We start from the raw sequence: 27,591 nt of genomic DNA, 5'->3' as shown, positions 1-27,591 counted from the left end.
ACCACATGAAAGTAAATTTTCACCCATGTAAAGGGCAAAACCGGTGGTTGAGCAACCGTCATCCCCATAGCCCACCTAGTCAGCATCACAAGACCCACTAAGTACAAAGAGAGACTGCTTGGAGAAATGGAGTCCAAGATTGATGGTACCCTTTAAATAGTGGAAACTTCTATTGATATGAAGGAGATGAGACTCTCATAGACTTTGCATGAATTGGCATACAAAGTGGACAACATAGGCTATGTCGAGGCAAGTCGACTTGAGGTACTAGAGGGATCCTATCATTTGACAGTAAAAGATGGGTTCAAGTAGAAGAGACCCTTCAATAGTTGAGACTTGAGTGCTCGAGGTCAAAAGAATGGAGATTGAATTAGCTTCGTCTAATAAGGGTGCTACACGCACCCTCCAAGGCAGGGGCGCCCACTTCCAGAACCCCGCCCTCACCCTGGCGGAGGGTGGGGTTAGTTGCCCTGAGATCCAGCCCTACACCTAGGGGGCCTCGAGGTGCCAGGGGTGGATTTGGACGCTTGATTTGTTCGCCCCTTGTCCGGCCCCAAATGGGCCCATAACCCACTAGGCCCAAAACCTATTTCTATGCCCAAAATGGCACAGAAAATGTTTTGGGCCATTTTGAGCCCAATTTTTTTTTTTTTTTAAAACATTGTCTAAAAAAAATTAAAAACTATATTTTACATATAAGTTTATAACATAAAATGAAACAAGAGTTGTTAAAGAATAAAACATAAAAATTTAAGTATTCTAAACTATTATAATAATACAAATTAATCTAAAACTATTAAAAATTAATATAAAAATATTACAAATTGTCAAATAATTTAAATGAATAATATTACAAAATTACAAATTGTAGATAGCAATATGGCTTTGAGTACTAAGATTGGGATTTGGGGGTTGTGGGCAAGTGAGATTGTGAGATTATAAAACCTGAAACATTAATAGAAAAAACAAATTAGAACTACAAACAATATATACATATGTAGAAAAGTTAAAAACATAAAATTACAAGTACAACCCAAGTGAGACTATCAAGGATTGCAGATTAGATACTTGGGAATTTAGGATTAGGGTTGGGCAAGTGAGGGTGTGAGACTATAAAACTGGAAAAAAAAAAATCATAAATACAAACCAAGATAAGATTGAGATTAAGATGATATCATTAGGATTGAGCATGTGACAATGAGACTATAAAACCTAAAAAAAAAATACAAGAAAACCAATTAGAATTACAAACATTATATACATACTATGAATAAATAAGAGAACCATTATACAAGCCAATGGTAATGGGGGATTGAACTAAGAAGTCATATCATATTGTAGCTGATATAGACATTGGGGCATTTGTTGAAGTTGTCCATATAACAATTAAATTTGAATATAAGTAATAACACAATATATTATAAGTAAAAACAAAATTATACCAATATCAAAGGTAAGAATGATTATTAGAAGTAGGCTGATCACCACCTATCTCCTCGTCAGTCTCCACAAATTCTACCATAACTGGAATATGAATTGGCTTCCCATTGATCCAATTTTGAGTGCAAATTAATGTATCCACAATGATAGGAGACAATAAATTCTAGAATGGATCTAATATGCAAATCCAATATAAACTCCACAATGCTAAAGGTCGACTTTAAGGCTTCGATGATAAGAGGGATGACCAAAATATTGTGGACTATGTATCCAAGAACGGAATACTTAATGGCATTGACTTTCCACCAAGATAAGATATCAAACCCTTACATAAATAGGTTCATCTCTATTGCCAAGTACCTATCCAACTCTGACTGTATCTTTGAAGGCTGAATAAGCTTGGCAACCTGCCCTAGCCTCTCACCCCACCCTAACCTTACACTTTCTCCCCATCCAGACTTCGTGAGGAGCCAAGGTGGTAGGTGTAGGTGCCGAACTATCACCACCTCGAAATGTGGCAAACTCACCAAATAATCTTTTAAGAGTTTCCCGTACTTTTACCACAATATGATCTACCTATGCCTTCTCATTCACTAATGCCAATTCATATACCATGCCATCAATTTTGTACTGGGGGATCAAGAACAACAACCACTTTTAGAAAATGTTTAACCTACTCAAATCACCGCAATACTTGTCATACTTGGTCTACATGCTCATTACCATTTCTCATAGCCTAATTTAGTCACTTCTGCACATTTCATCCAATTGTTTTTTTACCTGACATACTTACTGACAAAATTCATGAGATGTAACGTACAAAAAACCAGAAATGGGGGTTGTGACCTCGTAGAAAAACCTAAAAATTCTATAAAAATCCCAACAACAATCCAATCATCATCATTAGCCTTGTCCGATCTCCCCTCATCATTAAAATGATTGATATATTATATGTCCTCCTCATCCAATAATTTAAACACATTTTTTAAACTCTTGGGTTGTCTCCAACATGAAAAAAGTTAAATTCCATCTTTTAGGAACATCAATACATAAACCCCTTCTTGCATTGAATATCCATAGCCCTTACAGCAACCTTAGATTTATCAAGTCTAGCCAATGAGGATCTCACAAACTTCACTGTAGTTCTAACCCTTGCAACCGAATCATACACATACTTAAAATCGTTAGTCACAATATGATTTAGAATATGTGTAGCACATCTTACATGTAAGCATTCACCACTCATGATTGTCTTATTATATTCTCTAAGTTTATTCTTAATATACCCTAAAGCGATATCGTTAGAAAAAGTATTGTCAACCGTTACTGTTATAACTAGCTCTAACCCCCACTCATCTATTATAGCCTCTAAGGCCTTCCCAATAGTCTCACCATTGTAATTAGAAATTTGAAAAAACTTGAGAATTTTTTATTGAATTGCCAATCACAATCTACAAAATGTGTTTTCAAAGACATATAATTAAAATTTTGGACCCATCAATTGGTTTCTCAACAGTTATCTATGTATAGTTTCATAATATCCTTTGCCATCTTATAGCAAGAAGGAATGTCGAATCTAGGTTCCAAGTACTTAGAGTATCATTCGAATCATTCACCATTCACAACCAAAATGGTGGCGCGTCTACTATCACCATACGAGCTAGGTATCTCCTACTTCCTCTAAATCATACTTCGTATACCTCTTCAATTTCCCCTCCCTCCAGTATTTCCCATCCACCATTTTTTTAAATCCAATCAAGTCTAGGTTGACTCTTTTTCTTGTAACATCTATTTGGACTCTTTTAGTATTGTTCTTTTTAGTGGACCTTCAATTGGGATATATCATATCTCCGGTAAATTTACCACAATGGTTACACTTAACTTGGGGATTGTTGGAGTGATCACCCTTTATTTTGGTAAAGTAAGACCACACAATTGAAACTGATTTCTTACTTGGTGGGCCTATGGATGTAAGGGTAGGAGTAGGAGTAGCAGTAATCGTAGAAGGGTCGGTAGGGTTAGGAGAGCTAGTAGTAACACTAATGGTTGAATTTGACTCACTATCCATTCCTATTGGCTGACAAAAACTTAACATGATGGCATGATGCAAAAATCACATAGCAATTAAAATCATATAGTCATGAACATTCAAGGAAAATTTAATTTAGGAGTTTCAGTTTCGAAACTTTAATATGTTATGGGGTTTCAAAATTGAAACCCCAAATCTAATTTAGGGTTCAGATTAAAACTCTAAATCTGTGTAATTGTGCTTGAGAATCTAGGGCCCTAAATTACTTTAGGGTTTTAATTCGAAAACCTAAATTATGTTAGATGTTTCAATATATGTTTTAGAGTTTCAATTTTGAACCCCAAATTTAATTTAGGATTTCGGATTGGAACCTAAAAAAACATATATTGAAACATCTAACATAATTTAGGTTTTCAAATTAAAACCCTAAAGTAATTTAGGGGTTGGTATTGAACCCCTAGATTCTCAAGTACAATTACACAAATCTCTACAACACAAATTACAATCGCATCCTCCAAATCTAATCTCATCCTCCAAATCTATTAATGAATCTCATCCTCCAAATCTAAACATCAAGACAAAATCCACAATAAATCTTTCAAAAATGACTTGGGATCTGGGATACTTACAAAATGTAGGAAAGAATGCTTGGTAACGACGTTGGCTACAATGAGGGTGTGGGAGTGAGAGAAAGGGAGTAAGAATGAGGGTCTGTGAGAGAGGGGTGAGATTCTGAGAGAGAGAATGGGACCCAGCCAGTATTTCCCCCAGCCACCACAAGGGCCTCAGATATGGGTAGAGTACCATGCCCCCCGCTACCAATGGATAGGGCCGCAGCCCGCCCAGGTGGGGGCAAGGCCCTGCTGCCCTCCCCTACCGTCCAAACCAAAATGTTGGGGTATAAAGAATAAGTATTGGGACTGAGTGGGAGCTAGATCGATATCATCATGATGGACTTGAATGCCTAAGAAGTAATGAGGATCTTTGAGGTCTTTCATATGAAAAACTGATGATAGATGCGAGAGAAACATCTGGATTTGGATGGTGGAGTTGTTGTTGATAATTATATAATCGACTATTAGAATATCATTCCCTTGATGACAAAAAATTAAGGAAGCATCATAGGGATATTGTTGAAAACCCATTTGTTGAATGCAAGTATGAAATTTCATGTACCAAGCTTGGGATGCTTGTTTCAACCCACACAACACTTTGTGAAGATGACAAACATAATTGGGGTGAGTCAAATATTTAAAAGCCAATGGTTGAGTTAAGTGGACTCATTTCTGTAAATCACCATGCAAGAAGGCATTACTTTAAGGACCATCCTTGAGAAAGTGCTAATGTAAGAGCTATATCTATAATTTATCTTGGTCTCGACTCAGTAAGTTGAGCTCCCAATTGGAGCCAATGGCTCGAATTGTTTAATTATGATTTATTTTTTATTTTTTGAATAACATTTAATAATTAAGAATTAGAGAAATTGCAAAAAAAAAAAAATATGAACTTAATGGAATTTTTATAACTGACAAATACACAATATGTTGAATTAGAAAATTGTAAAAATTTATAAATAATTAATATGTAACTAGTTTATATATGTCCATAATAACCATATATTATATGTCTATATAAACTACTATTGTACAAATTATAAAATAGTTACTATAATTTAATGATTTAAGCATTTAAGTAAATAACATATAACTATGGAGTATATTTAATATATAGGCATAAGTGACTAGGTATAAGTAATTAGGTTAGATACAATATATTTAATTATAAAAGTTGCTATGCTTATATTTTTAACTAATATATATGTACACCCACACATTCATCGATGCATGAACAGGTTTTAATCAAGCCGAGTTAATGAGTCGAGTTGGGTATAAATGAGTTGGTCTTAATGAGCCTTTAATCGAATCGAATCGAGTTTAGTTGAATATGTATTATTTAATAATCAAGTGGGTATTTGTTTTCATGGGTGAGCTTTTTTTCTCATGAGTTTGAGCTTGATTCGAGTTTATCCAGGTGGGTATCTAGCATCCTATCGAATGATTTGGTTCATTTTCAGCCTTATGCTATACAGAAACTAAAAGAGCATAACTTTTACAATAAGCTAGAATGATGTAGAAAAATCAAAGAAAGGATTTGAGTAGCAAGACTATGGATAACAATGAGGAAAGACTTGTCTCTTCAAGAACAATGACCCCAAGGACAAGTGATCATATAAAATTTGAAGCTAAGGGATGTCATACATAGGTGAAGAAATTAACTTCACTAAAGACCAAATAGAAGAGCTGAAAAGGAAGAAGAGATAAAGTTGGCTGTTCGCATAAGGCCTTTTATTTTACTCTTCCTTTATTCTCTTGTTGGGTATAAACTTATCTAACCTTTTTATTAATGTCGTGCCGCTTTTGAGCCTAATCCAAGAAGATTCCCCTTTTAATTTACAGCTCCATCCTACGTCATGTGGTGAATATGTTTAACCATATCCTTCAACAAATATAATTTTAAGTAGGGCTGAGCAACCGGGTACCGGACCGGGTATCCGGGTATACCCGGCCCGGAACCCGGATTCCAAATCCAGGTCGGAGTCCGGCTCGGATGCACCCGGGTTATGACCCGGGCTGGAACCCGGATTGATCCGGGTTTTTACAACCCGGAAATCCGGGTTCCGGCCTATACCCGGGTTTTTTTTTTTTTTTTTTAACAAAGCTTGATTATTAAATTTTTTTTAGCAAAAAAATATTGTGAATTTGATCCCATTGTCATGCACCATGCGTACGTATATACAATATGCTGGTCAATTACATTTGTTATAATATCAAAAAATTAGTTACTTCTGAGATTTCACCGTGATCATAATTTATACATGATTACAATTAATCCCGCTGCTTAATTTCTAGCTACATGCGTTAGTACTGCATGCAAGCATGTCATGCACCATGCTCCTCACGTTTCCCGAGAACCCCTCTTTTGCTTGCCTTCTCTACCTGCCAGAGTAATGATTTTTTCTTCTTTGCAGGTTGTCAGGCTGACAGATTTTCGCGTACCAGGAGCTGATGCCAAAAATATCTTCTACTTGAGAGAAATTGATGATGCCGATAAGCTTGTAGAAGTTATTAAAGCAAAGAAGAATGCAAAGGTCGTGGTTGTTGGAGGAGGGTACATTGGCATTGAGCTTAGTGCAGCTTTGAGAATCAACAATTTTGATGTCAGCATGCTTGTTCCTGAAAGTTGGTGCAGTATGTAGTGTTTAAAGCACTATTGTGTATAATTAATTGGACAATTCAATTGATTCATTGTTAGAATTCTTTTGCAGAGCATGTTTTCCTAATTCAAGCTGTGTTTTTTGACATTTTGTGATTGGAATTTACCCTTGATCACAATTTCTCAATACCATACACACTTGAAAGATATATAAAACTTGACTATCTTGGTCAGTAAAGGGGGCAATGTTGATGGATACCACTGCTAAACATACTACAATAGTCCAAAATGTGCACACTTGCGTGTATGGTTTTTTCCAAAACATTTGATGCACATATATGAGGCAAGAACACCCATCACAATACCAAGACAAAGTTGAAAATAATTACCGTTCTCCATTAGCAAACATTATATCGAATACAAACACGCAAATGTCAACCTGGTGTTTAAAAGAAACCATCAGAATCATATCTAGAAGTTTAAACAAAAAGCATATTACCTTTAAGGTTCCATTTAAGGAAAAGCTCCATAGCTTTCATATTTAAGCATTAAAGTATTGGACTATATCATTAAAGTATTCACTGTGATAAAGGTGTCTTTGCTCCCTCTCCCTCGTGAAAATAGTTCTTGGAAGGACATGAGTCTGCAGCCATTCTTTCTATCAACTGCAACAACCTGAAACCAGGAAGGAACACATCCAGAATGATTAATGCTTATTTTATGATCTTTCATGTACCAGCTCAAAAATAAACCATCTAACCTTAAAATAGGATTAAAGAAAAACCACTTCATAGTCAAATGATCACATCTTTCAATAATATTTCAAGCATGGTAATATGCTAGATGCATCATTTCTTTGGAGAAGTTTGCATTGATCTTTAGATCTGGTATTTTTAATAGAGAAGAGGCTCAAGTTATATGTACTAGTCCCCTAAACAGACTGGGAACTAGAGATAAACTGATTTGGGGTCCCTCAAATAATGGAAAATTGTATAAAAAGTGTTTATCACCTTTTAAATTGATAAATTGATGCAAATGCACCATCTATGCCAACAAACATCTTATATAATAGACCAACAAGTACTACTGATCCTAACTTACACGCAAATCATGCTTGGCCTCATTGAAAACTTGAGATCCAGCTGGATCATTCATCACATATAGACCAAAATATTGTTATATATACATGCTTTTTCTAGAGAAAGCCGGCCATGTAATATATATATGTTTTTTCTAGAGAAAGCAGGCCATGTAAAAGAGTAAAAGATCAGTACAGATTGAATAGCCAAAATTTGATGGCATCAAAGGATTTTCTATTTCTATTTACAAGTTCGCAGCCATCTTAGAAACTTAAGGCTCCATTTACTTCGGATTAGTCAGGAATGAAGTCTCTGTCTAACAAATCACACCCAAAAATAAATCACACCCAAAAACAAATCACACCCAAAAATAAATCACACCCAAAAACTAATCACACCCAAACAAATCACACCCACTAAAAAAACCACACAATAAACTAAAGAACCGAAATGGAAGAGTTAATCAAAAACTAACCTGATTTGTAGTGTTTTTGAGGATGACTAGATGCAGGCGACGACGGGATGACGGCGACGACCGGACGGCGACGACTGGATGACGGCGACAACGGGATGGCGGCGACGACGGGATGAGGCTAGGGTTTCTGGAAGATTCGTTGAGAGAGAGAGAGAGAGAGAGAGAGAGAGAGAGAGAGAGAGAGAGAGAGAGAGAGAGAGAGAGAGAGAGAATCAGATTGGGGGGGGGGGATCGGGAAAGACAGGGTAATAACCCAGTGGCACTGGGTTTGGGTTTAAAAAAAACCCGGGTACCGGATTTAAAACCCGGGTACTGGATTTTAAATCCGGTATCCGGACCGGGAAGACCCGGTTTTTAGAAACCGGGTACCGGCCCGTGTGTTTTCCGGGCCGGTGCCCGCAACCGGAACCCGGTTATCCGGATTCCGGACCGGGCCGGAAAAAAATCCGGCCCGATTGCCCAGCCCTAATTTTAAGTTGTCGTTTAATATTTAGTAATGATATATATATATATATATAATATACATGGAATATGGATTATCTTTGATTCCCATGAAAACGACGCCAACAAGTTGCCGCCCCGGACAAAAGAGAGAACTTTAGATTACAATATTTGTCGACAAAATTCCAAGGAGTCAAAAGTTCTTTTCATACAGTCCTCCATATTCTTTAATCCGATAATGGGATTTGCCCTGAAAATTCCCTGGTGATCAAAGGTCGTATCACATATGTTTAAACAGGCCCACTCAGCACTCCTGGGTCGTTCTTAAATCTCTAAATTTGGCCCTGTCTTGCTTGCCTGTTGTGTGTGTGTGTGTGATATTCATCATTTACAGGAACAACTTCAGCAGCAATGCGCATGATGGACGCCTCATGAATAGTCTTGACCTGATTTTGTAATAACCTCTTTTATAATTAGAGTTGTTACTTTCTGTTTATAATTATTATGACAATAAAAAAAACAAATGAAATACTTTGACACCAATCCAATGAATTCAATTCCAATCAATTTCAACTTGAATTTGACTCTAATTAAACAGGGCTACTAGGTTTTCTAGGAAAATGACAAAGAAAGGAACAAAAGAGGCTAGGTACAGTTTTTCTGTTTGGCCTAGGAAGTTTGCCTTCTTCCGTGGGCATCGAAATTCAAAACTTCACGTGAAGTTTTGTCTTAAGACCAAACAGGAAGTTTTTGCCTTCTTCACGGACAGTTTTTCTGTTTGGTCTAAACAGATTGCCTTTCGAAACATCTACTACGCACGAAAGGAGTCCTGATCCTTGACCATATTTCATAATCTAAGACACCAGCTTGATCGAGTTGAAGTTTGGAAACTTTCTTTTGACTCAATCAGAGGGCAGGAATGCATGCAACAGAAGAAACGTGGATTTAGCCTTTTTTTTTTTTTTTTAAATTGTTTTTTGGGTGGGATTATCTTATTCATTTGACGGGGTCATTTATATATATATATATATATATTATTTCTAGACATGTGTTAATTGTGCACATTTTTCACGTTGGATGGTTGGCCATTGTTTTCTTTTTTCTTTTTTTTGGGAATAAGCGTTAACAGATATAAATAATTCAACCATCTTGATTTCTTCAAATGAAAATACTGTCCTGATGAAAACCGCCCGCCCCGTCGCCAAACCAAATCCGACCCGAACCGAAAATAGATTTTAACTAATAAGCTGGTTCGACCCGTACAGCCCGCAAGCAACTTAAAAACGTCTTATGCTTGAGTGAAAAAATAAAACCCTAGTAGCAGCAGCTCCTCCCCCTCAACGCTTAGATCTACATTGTCCAACCAAGTTTTTCCGTTTGTCCGCCAGTTTTTGTTTGGTTGCTGAGAAGTGGATATTACACCAAGTTTTCGTTCATCATCCCTCCATTGATTTTAGTTTCTCTGATTTCTTTTGGGAGATGATTTCACTCTCTCTCTGTGATTTCCGTTGATTTCTATTTATTTGAGTTCTTACAGTCTGGGTATTACAACAAGTTTGTGTGGCTGTCGACTCCCAGGTTTTGTTGAATGTGTGAGGAAGTTTCACTTCGGTGGACAAATGCTGAAGAACAGAGATTTAAGAATATTGTATGCTGAAAAACAGAGATTTTGGGTATTGCTCCAAAGAATGTTGATAGATGATGAATCAGAATTCTTACGTTCTGGGTATTACTCCAAAGAATGTTGATATGGTACATTTTCTATGCCTAGTTATATTCCAAATCTACTTGCATGGCTGGTAAAAACCCAATAGTATCATTGTTAACTTCAGTGCTTCTCGTGGATATTTCTTGTTGAAGGAGATCGATCAGATATAGATCTCTTCTTTTCGTAGTCCTCTGCATCACTCTTCCCCTCATCTTCACCATTACATGTTCTTACGGATTGACCCGACTTGTGTCAGATCGAATTGGTTTACACTAGCATTGGGTCGGGTCGGGCCCATATATTGAGCGGGCTGCTTAGGTTGCAGCCTTTATATGTAATCATAAGCATTTTATGGACGATCGGTTGTCGCTTATGCTGAACAACCAATTTTAGTACGTACTGCTTTGATGTCAATTAAACCCATCCCTATTATTATTTATTTATGGATCTCTAACCCATTTTAGACAACTTGGCTGTTGTTTAAAACGTATTTAATTTAAAAAAGCAGAAAGTAGAAAGTTTCAAACTCCAACGCCTGGGAACTTCCCAAAAAAAAAAAAAACACTTGGGAAGTCGTTTAGAGAGAGAGAGAGGGAGAGGGAGAGGGGTCTAAGGATTCGGGATGTTAAAATATTGGGCTGCGCGCCGTGTCCCTCCCATCTGCGCTTAATTTCACTTCCTTCCAAATTTTTGTTCTTTGGATCTCCACAATGTTTGCAGATTAGCCCGTGTAACAGAACTTAGTGGATCTTTTACACGGCATGAAGCTCTCCTGCACAAGTTGCTTCTCTTCATCATCAGGAACGGACGTGAGCAGGCGCGGTAAACATCTGATACCTTTTTCATCATCATCTTTGTTTTCATGTTTTTAACGTTTTATACAGGCTGTTTGTTTGCTTTTCCTCGATTACAAGAACAAAACATGTCGATTCGGCCTGTTCCTTTATCCATTTATTTTATCTTTCTCAATTTTGATTGACTAATTGTTTGCTTTTCTAAACATACCCAACAAATCCAGAAGAACAAGATCAAGGTAATTTCCGGGTGTTCTCTTATAACGAACTAAGATCTGCCACTACCGACTTCCATCCCTCGAACAAGATTGGAGAAGGCGGCTTTGGGTCTGTCTACAAGGTCAATACCTTTTTCTTTCATTCCACAGATAGAGCATAAGACTTTTCGCATTTGAGCCTAAGGCTGTTTGGTTTGACTTTTTAAGGGCCGGCTGCGAGATGACTCATTCGTGGCTGTAAAAGTGCTCTCAATCGAACTCGACTCGATGCGAGGTGAGCGAGAGTTTATAGCTGAAATAGCATCACTTTCCGACATCAAACATGAAAATCTCGTTACCCTTCGAGGATGTTGTGTTGATGGAGCTAATAGATATGTTGTCTACGACTACATGGAAAACAACAGCCTTGCCCACATCTTACATGGTGAGCATATTCATCTTTCTTGTACCATTATGATTGGGATTTTTGGAAAAGTTGTTTAATTGTTATGTGTTGATCTTGATTGAAAGGTGGAGAGCAGAAGAGGCTGAGCTTTAGTTGGGAAGCAAGGAGGGATATTTCGCTAGGAGTGGCTCGAGCACTATCCTTTCTACTTGAGGAGTCTGAACCCCACATTATCCACAGAGATATTAAGCCCAGCAATATACTTCTTGACAAGAAATTCACACCAAAAGTCTCCGATTTTGGTTTATCAAAGCTACTCAGAGATAACCGTACCCATGTTAGTACTCGTGTTGCAGGGACATTGTAAGTTTGAAATCTCTTAAAAAAGCTGAAAATCTCTATGGATTTTACATTGTTGAAATGCTGTTGCTAATGGGGTTTCTTGTAATCACAAAATACCAAAAAAAAAAAAAAAAAAAAAGAGGGTATCTTGCTCCAGAATATGCCATCAGCGGACATTTGACACGAAAATCAGATGTTTACAGCTTCGGAGTGCTGCTCTTAGAGATCGTCAGCGGGCGGCCTGCCGTGGATTTCCGCGTTGACTATAAGGATCAGCTGCTAGTTCAGAAGGTAAAAAGTTCAGAGCTTTTTAACGCATCATTTTCAAAACCATTCATGATCATAAGGTGAATGAATCCCTTAATTTTCTCAAATTTCTGCTATCATATATTTATGTACTTGAATTTTGCAGGCATGGGAAGCCTACAAGGCTACAGAACTTATAAACTTGGTGGATCCGAAACTCGAAAGGAACTTTCCGGAGGCAGAAGCCGTCAAATTCTTAAAGGTGGGACTGCTGTGTGCGCAAGAAAACTTGAGGCTCCGGCCACTGATGTCGGAGGTAGTCAAGATGTTGACAAGTGAGACGGATCTCCTAGATGTTCAGATTTCAGAACCTGGGAAAGTTTCAGATTTCTCGAATATTAGAACGCGGCAAACGCCATTGTCGGAGGTGTCAAGTTCCTCTTCTGGGATATCCAATATGTGGAGTACTTCGGTAAATCTTGGCAGATGAAAGCAAATGTTCTAATGGGGGGCAGGAGATCACAGTTGAGCATTCCGATCGATAGGAACAAAGAAAATATTAATGGGTATGTTCGTTAGGGTACGATCAGATTATTTGTTCAAACTCCAATTAAGATTAAGCTCACAGTAAGCATCATCAGGCCACCTATGAACATGCTTTTTTGACGGCCATCACACTGGTTCTTGCTTGCGTGTGCGTGTGTTATTTAATTTGTTCATGGAAGGCCAGTCCTCGAATTCCCTTGAGCGTATGCAATGGGTAGCTTTGGAAGCTGGCTATCTACTTTGAGATTTTCATTTTTTTGAATTCTTTTTTTAATCAAATCAAAATTTTCGAATAATATTAATATTAATATTCGATTGATGTATTTTATCCTTTTTTTTTTTTCCCATAATTAGTGATGTAATAAATATTCAATAATTTTCAATTGAGACCATCTTGTAATAACACAAAGTATTCATTCTTGAATAGAAATATATCGTATTTCATGATTTGTGTACAGATAGGGATGTTGAACCTTTATGAGGCAAAGAAATTACAGCTCGCGTCACGAGTCTTCCTGCTTATAAACCATATATATATATATATATATTTTATCTTATCCGAGCCGCCCATGTACGTACGTATTTGCCGTAGTGGACTGGAGACGTTCCATGTAAGACCGTGGTAGGAGGTCAATTCAAATTACACTGATGTGATCTTGAGTTGGCTTGAATTTATTCGGCGTGACAAAATTTGAATATGGTAAACCTTCAAATTTGTATTAATTATTTATTGTTTATTAATATTTTATGTAAATAAATTATATGAATTTTAATTCTCCACATTCGTTAGTATAAAATCAACATTTATAATAAATATACGTAAATTTATAAATTTATTTTTATAAAATCTATTTAATAACGGTGGTATTTTTCTTATAAAAATTGAAGATACTAGACCATCTGGACGCCCAAAGTATGCATATCTCGTGTACGACTTTTGGATGAGCATCTTCAACACAACCGTACGGGCGTACAACGTATATCCCATCTTACGTTGGACAAAAGATTTTACATTTCTTATTTAAAATATTATTTTAATATTATTTTTTTTTTGAGATTAACAAAATTATATTAAAATTTAAAAAAATTAAATTATTTATTATATTTTATATATAAATTTTAAAAAAATTATAATAATAAGATTAAAATTTTGAATTTAAAATAGAAATTCTCATCTATCAAACCCGCCATAGTCGTGGATGATGAGATGATAAAAAACAAATTTTCCGAGTATGGTCCCATAGAAACTCATCATTAGAAAAAAAGGTTAAAACTGCCCGAAGACCCTTAGATAATTCCTCTTTGATATAAACCGCCCGGACGCCCGTGACTGCTGCTTATTCCTCTACAAGAAAACATCAATTGTAGTAAAGTTTTCCACACATTTTAGCCAACATGATAACCCCACACATTTCAGCAAACTTTTATCTCCTTCAAAGTTCTAATTCCTCTTATAAAGCCTCATGTTTTTGTAGAAAATTTTCAGAAACAATCCAAACGGAAAAGTTGATTTCTTTCCTGTGGTTGGCAGTATTTTGTTGAGGATCGAAAATCGCTCAAGTGATAGTTATTTCTAGCGATTTTTGGCTTTTGCTAGTTTAGCTTATAAGTGAATAAACAAATGCAACTAATGCTAGGCACAGTAGAAATAGTTGAGAAAGACTAATTACAGCAATTTTAATGATTATTTGCATAGATTAATGGTGTTGAAAAAGATTATTTTTCTTATAATGTCGAAAATCGCTAAGTATTCGGGGGTCGACAACATAATTTTTGAGAAACAATATTATTCCTATAAATGAGTATAAGGAGATGTTGATCTTAGTAGTTTTATTGTTATATCAACTTTAAGAACAATATATGATGGTTAACTGGAAAATATTTGCGTGTCATTGAAGTCATCGCTATGATCATCACTTTCTTACACCTTGTTAAATCACCCTTGCACTGAGAAAACCTTTTAAGATGCATGTGAGTCTGTTGGCCTCAATGGTTGTCTAAATAATAGGCCAACTGATAATTAGTACTATTCCTAGGAGATAAAATTTAGGCAGTTCAACAAAGAGATTAACTACTCCTTAAAGTCCTTTTAATGTGAGGTTACGGCCAACTGATAATTGCTCTCAACCAATCACAGCAACAAAAATGAGATTTTGGGATGACTATTTTTTGGAACGAAATAAAAATCATCCCAACATATGAGTTATTGGGAAGAAATTCAAATCCTGTCCCAAAAAAATGACGGAAGTTGTTAACTGTCTGAACAGTTTGAATGTATATGTAGGAACAAGAAATTTCAACCCTAATAAAATATTTGTTCAAAAATTTACTAAAATGTTCTAATATAATGAAATAAACATTCGAATGGATATTATATATGTTTGAAGGAGAAATTAGAGCATTAAGTGACTAAAATATTTAGCGGGATATTGACTTATTATTCGAACAACTTATTACATCGTTCGAATGTCAAGGTTAATTGCTATTCAAACGTAAAATAAATAGTTTGAATGGAGATTAATTGCAGAAATCTTTTCGAATATAATAAAATAAACTTTCAAACTGAAATTATATTGGACCAAACGAGGAATTGGTGGGTTAAGTCACTAAATTAAATGGGACATTAACTTACCATTCGAATAGATTATTACACCATTCGAACATCTATATTAATCGCCGTTCAAATAAAAAATAAATGGTTCGAACAGAAATTTATTGTAGAAAGATTTGGCACGAATGGAAAAATGTTCGAATGCTTATATATTACTTTCAAACAATGACATAATATTTACAACTTTTAATGGCAATACAATACCTTATTTAATTATGGAGAATTATTTAATTTATATAAAAAATCAAGAGTTAAAGAATATATATATAAAATAGAAATAAATAATTAATTTAAAAAAGGAAAAGATGATTAATAATTAAATTAATTTTACAAAATACATAATATTTTCCATACAAAAAAAATGCAAATAAAATATGCACACTACCATCCACCCAAATCTCTAACCATATCCTCGACTCCAGCTAGGTGTGTCTTTAGCTATGTTAGTTGAGTATTGATCGTCACCTAAGTCACAGAAATGGTAGCAATCTCTGTACGTAAATCAGTTTAATCTTTGTACGTAAATCAGAGATGGCACTTCGGATCTCCATACACACTACATCGATCATCTCTGATGTCTATGCATGGCTCTCTGCACGTATTATATCTGCATTCTCCTTACGAATAGCAGTGTATGATGCCTCTTGCATTAATTTCTCACCTACCGATACTCCATGATCTCTTGGGTGCACGTCTCCTTGAGTCTCGACTAGCTTTGTAATACGTGCTGTTGACAAGGTCGAGGAGTTGATTCATCCAATCGACTTCCGAACATGCTCAACAATATCTAGTAGCACCTTCACAGCTAGTAGAAATCGTGTGATCAGAATCTCAAATGGCAATATATCTGTCATAATGTAATGGGTCTCTGATCGAATTTGGGTGAATATATAACTCACTATGTCAATAGGCACTCCATGAACGGTGCGTATCATAAATTGTGCCCGATCCATGCCAACCTTAGTCTTATACTGTTGAGGATCAATGTTATTAGCGATGATAATATTCATAATATTAAAGAAACCAGATAAATCAACCTGTTTGATGCTCTTTGTCCCATCATAGGGTGGAGCATCTAGACTAACAACTAACTACCAAACCTCATGATCAGCAAGACCATTGAGTCCATTCACATCAGTAGGCCTGTTCATCTGGGTACCAACCTGGAAATCTGGATATATCCAAACCGGAACCCGGATTTCAAATCCGGGTTGGAATCCGGACCGGGTTAACCCGGATCATAAACGGGCCGGAAGTCGGATGAATCCGGATTTTTCAAAACCCGGATTCCGGGTCCGGATCTTTCTTTTTTTTTTTTTCCTTTAAAAAAAACTCATATAAAAGCCTGAATGTAATTCAATATTTTCACAAATAACTCTGATTTTTTTTTTAATAAAAACAAAAGAATAAATTTGATTGTGCACTTTAGAGGTTGAAAAATATCATCAACTCTTATATCAAAATTTCACTTAATTTGCCTTGCAATAAAAATGCATGTAAAACAAAAAAAAATTCCAATATTCATCTATGCAAGTATGCATGCATTACAATACAATCCACTACATATTATATTATTTGTTATTTGTATATTACATTATGAAATACCAAATTACAATATATGAATTACAAAATCAGTGATTTAATTTCTACACCAAATAGCAACTTCAAAATGATTGGCTTGAAAGTGATCTTGCAAAAAACAAAATAGAATGAAATGAGCAATTTACAAATTGTAAATCTTGCTTTACTTGCAAGTCCTATCATGCGAATTATTATAATATGGCTCTAGAAAAACCAGTCAAGGAATTGACAAATGAAATGTGGTAGAAGCAATTGCATTTGAGGACAAAGCAGTCAACTGGTCAAAGAATTTTGATAGGGAATTTTGGTTGCAGCTATGTGAGCTAACTTCACCATCTGCCTGATGCACTTCGATATCCAGGTGTTGTGCAAGGGAAAATCATCTAAGAATATTGATGTCACGTGCTATGATTTTCATTAGTAGATTGAGAAATATACAAAGAAAATAAAACAAAAAGGTATCCCTTTTTGTCCCTTTTATTAGCTCTATATAATATGCTATAATATGTGATGTTGTTGTTCACAGCTACTCCTTGCTCTTGATCATGATAAGATTATCATCTATCTCTTGGGTAAGACCACTCAAATGAACAGAAAAAACTGATCTTGGTAAGATCCTAAGGCATCTACCAACAAGAGGATCAACACAAAAAAATATTGATTAACAAAAAATACGTATGCTAGCACAGATCTGACCCACAAATATATTCCTTGAAAAAATACATTCAACATTCTCATCAAAACATTCAAACATTCAAACAACAAAACCCTAAAATACATTCAAACACTCTCATCAAAACAGACCCAAATCAACAAAGAACTCGGCAATAACTTGCTTTTCCAGAACAGGGGACTTACAACTAAAATAACAATGAAACATATCATTGTTACCAAAAATTTAGTTATTTGGGATAGGAATTTAAAATATCCCATTTACCCAAAAAATAAGTAGTTCGATCTACATGATCTAGATCCCTTGATCAATGATGATATCTCATGATTTAATATATCCCGTCTTCAAACCAGCAGCTGCTTTGTCCAAGTATTTGTATCCTTTTTATAGTTTCAGGAGGCAGATTTATTCAAAAACTCATACCCTCTGCAATAGAGTAGTAATGCTGCAAAAGAGGGTGCTCGTGTTAACCACTAATTTATAAGCTCTCTCTCTCTAGTTGATGGTGATTTAATGGCATATATAGTACGATGAGAAAATGGTGTCAAGAATGTCATGATCATCTTTTCATCCTCACAATATGACTCAAATGATCATCTTTTCATCCTCACAATATGACTCAAATCCCACTCTATGACCCCCCCCCCCCCCCCACACACCAACATAATGATCCTAAATAAGCAGCACCATACAAGACATTGTGGCGATTAGGTTCCATCAATCGGGTTCTGATCTAATATGAACATGTAGATACCATGCATTTTGTAAGTAAAAATGTATAGGGTACTACTCATATTTTGTTTATGCAACTGACTTTTTGAGGCAGTACCGCGGTAGATTTAGGTTGAAGACATCAGATCCAACAACCTACTTAAACAGGTCATTTTCCCTTTCATAAATTAATTTTTTCCACTTGTGATATAAAGTATGCTATCAACAACATATCTATTTTCGATCAATCAATATAAAACTTATTAAAACAAACCCAAAATCAACAAACAGTGAAGAAAACAAACAGAGAAGAAAGAAAACAAACCCAAATGCTAGCATCTACTTACATATATCAGCAAGAGGATGACGATGAGGCAGAGGATGAAGACGACGGCTAGAGTTTCGGAGAGACAGAGAGGGACGACGGCTAGAGTTTTGGAGAGATAGAGAGGGACGACGGCTAGGGTTTCGGAGAGATTGAGAGAGAGTTTTCGGCGCAGAGACAAGAGAGAGGGCGGGAGAGAGAGTAAGGAGAAGTCGTGAGACACAGATCACAGATTTAGGGGTGAGGGAGACGGCTGCAGAGTCCAGACGAGGTAGGCTAGGGTTTTTTTTCACTTTATATACAAACCCGGTTATAACCGGGTTATAATACGGAACCCGGGTTTCATATCCGGGTCCGGACCGGGTATAGATGGTTTTGTAAATACGGGTTTCAGCCCGGATCAAATCCGGGCCGAAAACCATAACCGGGAACCCGGTTATTCGGGTTCCGGTCCGAGCAGGATAAAATTCGGCCCGGATGAACAGTCCTACACATCAGGGCCCTCGTCTTCAACCATCTCCCCATTACCTGTAGCTGTAGACTCCTTAGACACCATATTTGGATATGCATTAGGCAATCGAGAGATACCAAAAAAATTGGCAAGTGTGTTCACTGAAAATATAAATGAGGCTCCTCGGATCGAGATAGTCTAGATTAGCACCACCGAGCTCTTTATAAAACTCAGATACGTTGTAAATATATGAAATAATATCCCTCTCTTCATCCTTCTGGTCTATGATTGGTCCAACCACGCTCGACGAATACCATTTTGTGAATGTTCATGTATTATATTTTACAACCAAATTTCTTAGTTTTATTTTTTAAATTTCAAGTTGAAAATAGCTTACAGCGGAAGAAAAAAATGAGAAACTATTTTGTGTTATACCTTTAGATCGAACCATTACACGTTTGAACAAATGGCACTTTTCAAACAGTTACATAATATTTCAATCATTATAAAATCAAGGATATTGCTAAACTTTATAGCATATACGTTCAAACCCAATGTTTAAAAACTCTTCGAATGGTTTCTCAACCATTTGAGGCGTGACTTAAGTTTGAATGGTTCGAAGTTCGAACTCAGTAATGACTGAGTCAACTCAGTGATCATTAAAACGTTTCGTTCTTCCACAAATAATAAACATTCAAGGCTGGGATGTGCATAGAGGCATTCTAACCTTGTGTTTTCTGACCAGCTACAGTGTCCATTGACAAAAACCATTGCATTGATTTTCCTATTTTCTACCAATAATCAATCAAAATAACTCCAAATCAACCCATTAAATGCATGTAAGTTGTGTACCTCTTGATTAGAAGTGGCATTTGACGGTAGCGGTGACACTATGGTGACAACAACAGTCAAAAGGCATGAAGAGCATTTGACGGCGTGTGGGAATGATATACTAGTATGAATCTAAGGAAATGCGATCGATTGAGAAAGCCAGAGGCTGCTTATATGTGCTGTTCCATTTGAACGTTTGAACTGTAATTTCTACGTTCAAACAATAATTCTATATTCAAACGATATTATATATGATGTACAGTTCGAACGCTAGTACTTAATGCTCAAACGGTGTCTATTTTGACTAGTATAATATATAGTATGATATCACTATATGATATCACTATATTATATATATATATATCATATGGTGATATATATAGTATATATATAATATATGATATTTATGTTATACCACTATATATATACATCGTCCCAAAAATTATCTTCTGTTGTAGTGAATGCTAGTTTTGTGGCATTTCATACAATATATCTAGAGAATAATATTACTAGATTTTCGTTGTTTAGATATAAAATTATTCATCCATCTTTAAACTTTTTATTTTAAAAGTTATTATTGATCTTGCCATTTTTGGACATTGTCGCATCAAGGGATGTGGCGCCCCTAGCTCTCGCTTTTGTTTTGGCAGAGTACTGTGGCTCCATGGTTGCATAACGCATGGGTCACATGGGTCACACCCCCCGCCTTCCTCGTGATCATGTGGTGTATGTTTGTTCGTTGAACACATGAGTATGAAAGAATTGTAGTAGAAAATGTTAAAATCATGGAAACTAAACTATCGATTTTAAGTACTAGAGATAAATATATACGCACCAACCCAGTATCATAAACATCCATAAGTCATTTTGGATCAAGTTAACTAAATTAACTACAGATACAAAGTGCAATGGGGACAAACCCCCGCCTCATTCCTCAAGCTGTGAAGAGTATCCCTGCACGAAACCATCTTCGTAGTCTAGATTTACATCAAAGTCTATAGTTCCAAAGAGTAAAACCGTAGTGGGACTATCATGGTGAGATTTTCGAAAAACCTTAATAAGTTAAGAAGCTAAGAGCTATAACAAGGCAAACAACATATATGATGACAAGAAATATGCAGTAGAAAGAATCTGGAAATCTGAATAATGATACCAATTTACTGAGAAAAGGAACCGAGCAACCATTGGGGTACGTAGCACCCCGAACTAATTCAAAAACAACAAGGAAACCGAGCAAGTACTAACTATAATCTCAAAACATTCAAGAAAAATAATAAATATAAATTCCAAAGCCATAAACGTTGTCCTGGTATCCAATATTTCAACATTAAACACAAAGCTCATGAATTTGAGAACCCCAGGCTTTCCATAAACCAAACTAACATAGGACCCCAGACCCTCCCATTAACCAAGTCAACATCTCAAACCATTTTCTCTTATTACACATGCACCATGTCCTCCCCTGTAATGATTGTGTGCATAGCCTGGCTCCCTTCACCACCCCTTGCGTATGACTTCGTAATAAGCATAGCTTGACTTCGTATAATCATCCTTCACCTCAACGTCCTCTAACCTCTGCCAGCAGAGAGGCAACAACTTATAATCCGAGAACATTATCGTCTCAACACAGCCCTTTGATTACCCAGCATCAACCCAAGAGATGTTACTGTGTTATTACATGCTCCTAAATGACTAGAAGAGCTTTAAAGAGATAATGCCCTATCTTGAGTTGGGTTCGTGAGACGCATACACTCACCCATGGCATGTCACCGGTTTTTCGACCCTATTGTAGACTATAGTCTATGGCAAAATATTTGTGACATGGGTCTATGGGCCTTGTAGAGGTCATTGGGCTTATTGGTTGGATTGTGGCCTTATATTTGTTTGTAGCTGCTCATGGTCTGAGAGCATTTGTATTGCCAGGAAAATTTGTAATTGCATATGAATGGAATAGAATTTTCCTATTTTTTCTCTTATATCGTCTTTCTTTTTCTTTGGAGGAGCTCCTCTCAAAGAGATCAATTTTTCTGTGATTTCCTTTTACAGTTGGGCGTGTTACATATTATGACCCTAACTGTGAATGGTGGCTTTGTGATGATCCAATAACAAGGATATACAATGTGGTGAGTTATGTTAGATCCCCCAGTAAGGATGGAGAAGTTAAAAATTGTGAAGGGAATGAAAAAAACATTTTCAAAATTGGAGGCAGCACAAACGTTTCAAAAGGCTCTTTGGCTATTGGAGGATGGTGATGATCTTCTATATGTTATTTCCAATGGTTGGGAGAGGATTAGGGCTTTAGTAAGATTCTTGAAGTACTATGAGACTTTTTGTTCTGTGTCTAAGATGTAAGTTTTAATATAAAGTGTTCAAGTATGGTACGGAGAGTATTTTTGTAATTTTTTTGAATATGTCTGTACGTCTAGAGTTAATATAAATACATATTATGTAACCCCAATTGATTGATAGTAAATTTTACGCTGTTTGCTCCCTCTAGTAAAAGTAAAACAATTGATGATTAAAATGTATGAGAAGAGAAGTATTGTGCCATTTAGGGGAGTTATTCCATATCGAGAACCTTCTTCCTCACTTCAATAATTGTATCTTTTGTATGGCTCAAGAGTCAAAATCTATGATTGTCGAACTCAAAATATGAGTTGTTACTCTATAAATTAGCCAACCATTTGATTCTCACCCTGCTTTGCATAGCGCCACCACCTCTCCCCCAACTGAAACTATATAGATTTGAATACAGATAGATTAAATAATTCAAGCATCCAATAGCACATTTCATAATATAAAAGGCGTCCAATATCATGGCGCCTAATACAACAAAGAGTAGCAGTGATCCAGAATATATAAAGTAATCTGACAAAAACAAAAAGAAGAAAGGATGCCTCCTCACCCACATAATCCCACTCACAAAAACTTTACAGGTTTCTCAGTATGCATGCTTTGTGCAAAGTTGAGTCCTTGTCATCCTAAAAGAAACTTTAAAAAACTGCCCCATATTGCTAAGTTCTGTGTCATAACCATTGGAGGAAATGGTAAGATAAAAACCTTGAATAGGTGCTCCAAAAGGACGAAAAGACTAGAAAAAAATAATCTTGAAAAGTCTTTATGTGTTGATGGGACATTGTCCTTTTCTTTTCCTTTTTTTTCCTCCTACACTTTGCTCTTTGATGCCTGAATTTACCAATTTAGCAATTTCGTATCTTGATGAATAGACAGTTGGAAGGAAAGGCCTGAACTGTGAGCCCAAAACCATTAAAGGAAAACCATGGATGGCATCCAAGGTGTGATAAAGGGAATTCCTCCCCTCCACCTAGCCAGTTTGCAGTCTAATGACAGACAGAATTATGCGCCAAGGAATATGATGCTAAAAGACGGTAACTCGGTAGCCTATCAAGAGTCCCACCAATTGAATGTGTACACGTGACCAAAAGAATGTACTCTAACCAACATCTCTATATATACCAAAGAAACATGCAACAGATTCAAGTATATACTATCTATCTCACTGCAGCATGTTCAAAGAAAACCTTCCCTCACTCAACTATTGACTTTACAATGAAAGGACACCACCATGAACTCCAAAGGGGTCACTGTACTTCCTCTCTTCCATGTTATTTTCTCTTGAAAACCGAATATTCAGTGCTCGAGATTGGACTAGAGGACCAACTGAACCATCAGTACAAAAAATCAAACTAATAGGACAATGACAATGATTCTGCTGATAGTCTAAAATCAAATCAATACTGCACTATAAAAAATTGCACTATAATGCCGGTTGATTAACTGGGACTGAGCCCTGCATAAGCATTGAAGATTTGAAGTGATCAGGAAATGCTTTTCAATGTAGAACTCCAAGATTATCTGCAAATCCGCCGCACAAAGAGACATTATTTCTCCTTCACAAAGCATCCGGGGCCCAAAGTTAGGTATAAAAATAAGAAAACTTATATTTGCAAGTTGGCGGGGGAGGACACCTCTCCACTTATATGACAGGGCTTAATTTGAGAAAGAATTTGATTTTATACTTCTCTGGCAAATTAAATCATGTTATGCAAACAGTTCGAAGGGTGTGTGTCTCTTCCACACAGGTTTGCAAGTAGGACTCTAAAAATAATAGCTTTCACATGTTTGCATGAAAGAGGAATATTGTGGAGTGTACTTCCATAGAATAGAAAAAAAATGTAAAATGGCGTAACAATTGCATCTTCTTTGTTTTGTAGTGACAAAGGGAAATAAGCACAATGGAGAAAAAGACTAACTTGTAAGCAACCCCATGTAAAAGAAGCTCTTAAGAAATGTACAATTGCATAAGAGCAGTACTCACTGAAGCTGAAGTCACATACATAGACATCAATTAGTTTGTGCAAAACTTGAAGGACTCAGTACTACAAGGTCAAATCATCTTTGACAATTTGCTCCAGCCAAGATGCCAAATCTGACATGGAAGGACGCTCCCTAGGATTTTCCCTCACGGCGAGCTCAGCCATGTCAGCGAGTTTAAGCAGAGACTCAACATTTCTTGGAAGCGTCACATACCGATCAAATATGGCAGCTGCTTTGCCTTGTCTAATTAAGGGCACAGCCCACTCGACTATACTTGGAGGTGTGCAGTCCCTGTCATATGCTTTCCTTCCGCTGAGAACTTCTAGCAGTACAATCCCAAAGTTGTAAACATCACTTCCTAAATCTCCACTGAGATCCTTATCATTTGGGGTAATAAGACCAAAGTCCGAAATCCTCGCCCCCCATTCTGAATCTAAAAGAATGTTTGAAGTCTTGACGTCCCGGTGGGCATTTGGAGGCACAAGTTCCTTGTGCAGGTACTCAAGTCCCCTTGCAGCCTGCATTAAAATCTTCGAACGGAGACTCCAATTCAGAGGAGAAAGCCCACCATGGAGATGGTCATGAAGTGTCCCATGTGGCATAAACTCGTATACGAGCAACCTCTCTCCCATCTCTGAACAATAACCTAACAAGTTCACAATATTACAATGCCGGATTTTGCAAAGTATTTCCAACTCCATGTCAAAGTCACGGTTGTTTGAGTGAATTATTGTGGCAGCATTTGCCCTCTTGACCGCAACTTGACGCCCATCTGCTAGAACAGCTTTATAAACAAAACCATAACTTCCCCTGCCTAGCTCATTAAACTCCTTGAACCCATTAGTTGCATCTTTTAGCTCTGAGAGCCGGAAAACTTGAGCCATCCCAGGACAGGGAACCACAGGAAGAGGCTGTGAATCATCAATAGCGTCAGTTTCGAATTCTGGTTTGCCCATGCAAGATTTAAATTGTCGTTTTGTTCCCTCTTCTTTCCGGGTGGCAATCACACGGGGAAGAAGACACAAGCCAACTGATATGAATAACAAACCTGAAACAGAAGACCCAATGATGAGCACTAATTTACGCAAGTGATGCCAATCTTTGTGCTGCATCTTACGAGATGATTGAAGTTGGCAAATTTCCCAACAAGAGCTATTCTGGCAAAGAGAGCAAGCAGTACATACTCTGTCAGCATTCTCAGTACATGAACTAGACAAGAAGAAACCCTCAGAACAATTCGATGCACAAGGTGAACAAATCATTAGATCTTTCCGAACACATAAACTTGTCAAGTCCAGCTCATTAAGAACGCTTGCATTGTAAGCAAATTGCCCTTTACTACAAGGACCGGGAGTACAAAGACCTGGACTGCACAATTCCAATGGAGGATCAAGATCAAGGGGCGAGGGGGAATTAACAAACCAGCAATTAAGAACCAAATCATCCTCTCTAATACCACAAGTAAGAAAATCAGACGAAGCTATTGTCATAAACCCAGAGCCCTTTGGCACCGAAGACGAATTAAAGATTCCCCAACACTCTACCCCATGATTGTCACCGCGAATACCGCAAAAATGGTTAGCACCAGCAGTCAAAGACACAAACTGAATCCCGACGGGAGGAGAAACATGCGAATCATTATCAGCCCAGCATTTCACCTCATTAGACATTTCCAAAATCCCACAAAGAGAACGTCTCCCTGAAGCTAAGAGTAGGAAATTCTCCGATACACCAGAAATGCCCACACTTGCTGAGTTTGGCCCCCAACAAACAATCCCTCCTTCTCTAACCCCACCACAACTGAATCCTTCACCGGAAACAACTTTGTTAAAAACAAGGCTGCTAATAGACTGGTCGTAGAACAGGGTACTCTGTTTAGAAGTCAAACTATTATTAGTGTTTTTCACAATTTCCCAACAGTCAACTGTACCCGAATTGTGAGCAGAGTAATAAGAGCCCCTAATAGCACAAACATGATTCTTGCCCGCGGCTATATGCGAATAAGCAGTGGTTCGATATACCGCTGGTACAAGATCTATACCTGAACCGGTTGGGCTCCAACAATACACTTGTGAAGTGTTAGCTAAAATACCACATAGATAACCTTCACCACCGGACAGAGCTGCCATTGCGGGAATGCTGTTGAAATAGGGAGAGGTTGAAGACGATGATGGTGATGAAAAAGAACTGTTCTTTCCCCAACAAATAACATTCTGCTTGCCGCTGGCGTCAATGGCGCAAAAGAAACCACCGTCGCCGAATGAGGCGGAGATGGGTCCCATTGATCCGAACCCAGATGCAGTAATGGAGCAAAGAAGCAGAAGAAGTGGGAAAAGAGGTAGAGATTGAGAAAGCCCAGAAAGGGTGGGAAGAATTTGCATGGTTGGAGGGGGTTTTGATGGTGGGTTTGGATCGGTGTTATCATGAACTGGCGTGAATGTGATGGTGCTTGGTGTTTGAGCTGTTGTTTGCTGAATCTAGAGATGGAATGATGATGGTGACGGTGATAGAACGTGGGTGTTGCCATTTTTACAGTTGTGGTTTGGACAGTCAGAATCTGGAAGTACTGAAAGTAATAACTGCGGAACTCTATTATAGTATATTTGGATTCTTGGTTTACTTTACACTTTAATGAATGCTACCCTATGTAACAGCCATCATTTTTCACCATCTACATCATGTCATATTTATTTCATATTTCAATTATTTTTTGATCATATCTATTTAAAATAATAAATAGTTTTTAATAACAAAAATGAAAATGAAAAGTCAAATTTCTCTTTATCTTTTAAATTTTTAATGACATTATAGTTAATTAAAATTTTATTTATAAGTTGATGTGAATAATATTTTTAACAAAGAAAAAATCTATTTATCAACAAAACCTTTAGAGAGAGAACCTCCAATCTCTCTAAAACCCTCTAAAACCGAAAATAGCTAGAGGGGGTGGGAGTAATGTTTTGAATACCGTATCGGATGCCGTATTGGTCAAGACACTGGAACGAAATATTTTGATACCGGTACCGTTTCGTATACCTTTTCGGGATAGTCGATATATGAATAAATTATATATATTAATTATATTCTAAAATAATAATCTATATATGAATAAATTATACATAAATACATATATATATATATATATATATATATA

At 36.7% G+C, this 27,591-nt stretch overlaps 2 protein-coding genes and 1 long non-coding RNA gene across 4 annotated transcripts; 1 reads left to right on the top strand and 2 right to left on the bottom strand.

Annotated features, from left to right (window-relative positions):
- The first annotated feature begins 9,947 nt into the window (after positions 1-9,947).
- LOC122277502 (putative serine/threonine-protein kinase) lies at positions 9,948-13,108 on the top strand. Of its 2 annotated transcripts, XM_043087500.1 has the most exons (7): positions 9,948-10,429; positions 11,106-11,207; positions 11,404-11,519; positions 11,605-11,821; positions 11,908-12,145; positions 12,265-12,415; positions 12,537-13,108. In XM_043087500.1, exons 2-7 carry the CDS (start codon positions 11,147-11,149, stop codon positions 12,858-12,860), a joined length of 1,107 nt encoding a protein of 368 aa, XP_042943434.1. In that variant the 5' UTR covers positions 9,948-10,429; positions 11,106-11,146; the 3' UTR covers positions 12,861-13,108. The 2 variants fall into 2 exon arrangements, with proteins under 2 accessions (XP_042943434.1, XP_042943433.1); XM_043087499.1 differs by having other exon boundaries at positions 9,949-11,207.
- A 2,711-nt stretch (positions 13,109-15,819) lies between these two features.
- On the bottom strand, positions 15,820-19,077 carry LOC122277289. The gene is made up of 3 exons (XR_006228972.1): positions 18,840-19,077; positions 16,427-16,498; positions 15,820-16,332 (listed from the first exon to the last, which is right to left on the bottom strand). It is a non-coding gene; the product is annotated as an uncharacterized LOC122277289 (long non-coding RNA).
- A 5,224-nt stretch (positions 19,078-24,301) lies between these two features.
- On the bottom strand, positions 24,302-27,003 carry LOC122275310 (serine/threonine-protein kinase-like protein CCR1). Its single transcript, XM_043084317.1, has one exon. The coding sequence runs from the start codon at positions 26,816-26,818 to the stop codon at positions 24,500-24,502; it is 2,319 nt and encodes a 772-aa protein (XP_042940251.1). The 5' UTR covers positions 26,819-27,003; the 3' UTR covers positions 24,302-24,499.
- Between the last annotated feature and the right edge of the window lie 588 nt (positions 27,004-27,591).

This window comes from Carya illinoinensis, chromosome 9 (assembly GCF_018687715.1).
Source record: "Carya illinoinensis cultivar Pawnee chromosome 9, C.illinoinensisPawnee_v1, whole genome shotgun sequence".
In the NCBI taxonomy this organism is placed as follows: domain Eukaryota; kingdom Viridiplantae; phylum Streptophyta; class Magnoliopsida; order Fagales; family Juglandaceae; genus Carya; species Carya illinoinensis.
The sequence above is the reverse complement of the archived record's forward strand: the minus strand, read 5'-3'. Positions and strand labels throughout refer to the sequence as shown.

Coding starts and splice junctions, on each gene's coding strand:
- LOC122277502 (XM_043087500.1), top strand. CDS start 11,147: ATGAAGCTCTCCTGCACAAGTTGCTTCTCTTCATCATCAGGAACGGAC. Junction 11,822..11,907: donor CCTTGCCCACATCTTACATG/GTGAGCATATTC, acceptor CTTGATTGAAAG/GTGGAGAGCAGAAGAGGCTG. Junction 12,146..12,264: donor ACTCGTGTTGCAGGGACATT/GTAAGTTTGAAA, acceptor AAAAAAAAAAAG/AGGGTATCTTGCTCCAGAAT.
- LOC122275310 (XM_043084317.1), bottom strand. CDS start 26,818: ATGCAAATTCTTCCCACCCTTTCTGGGCTTTCTCAATCTCTACCTCTT.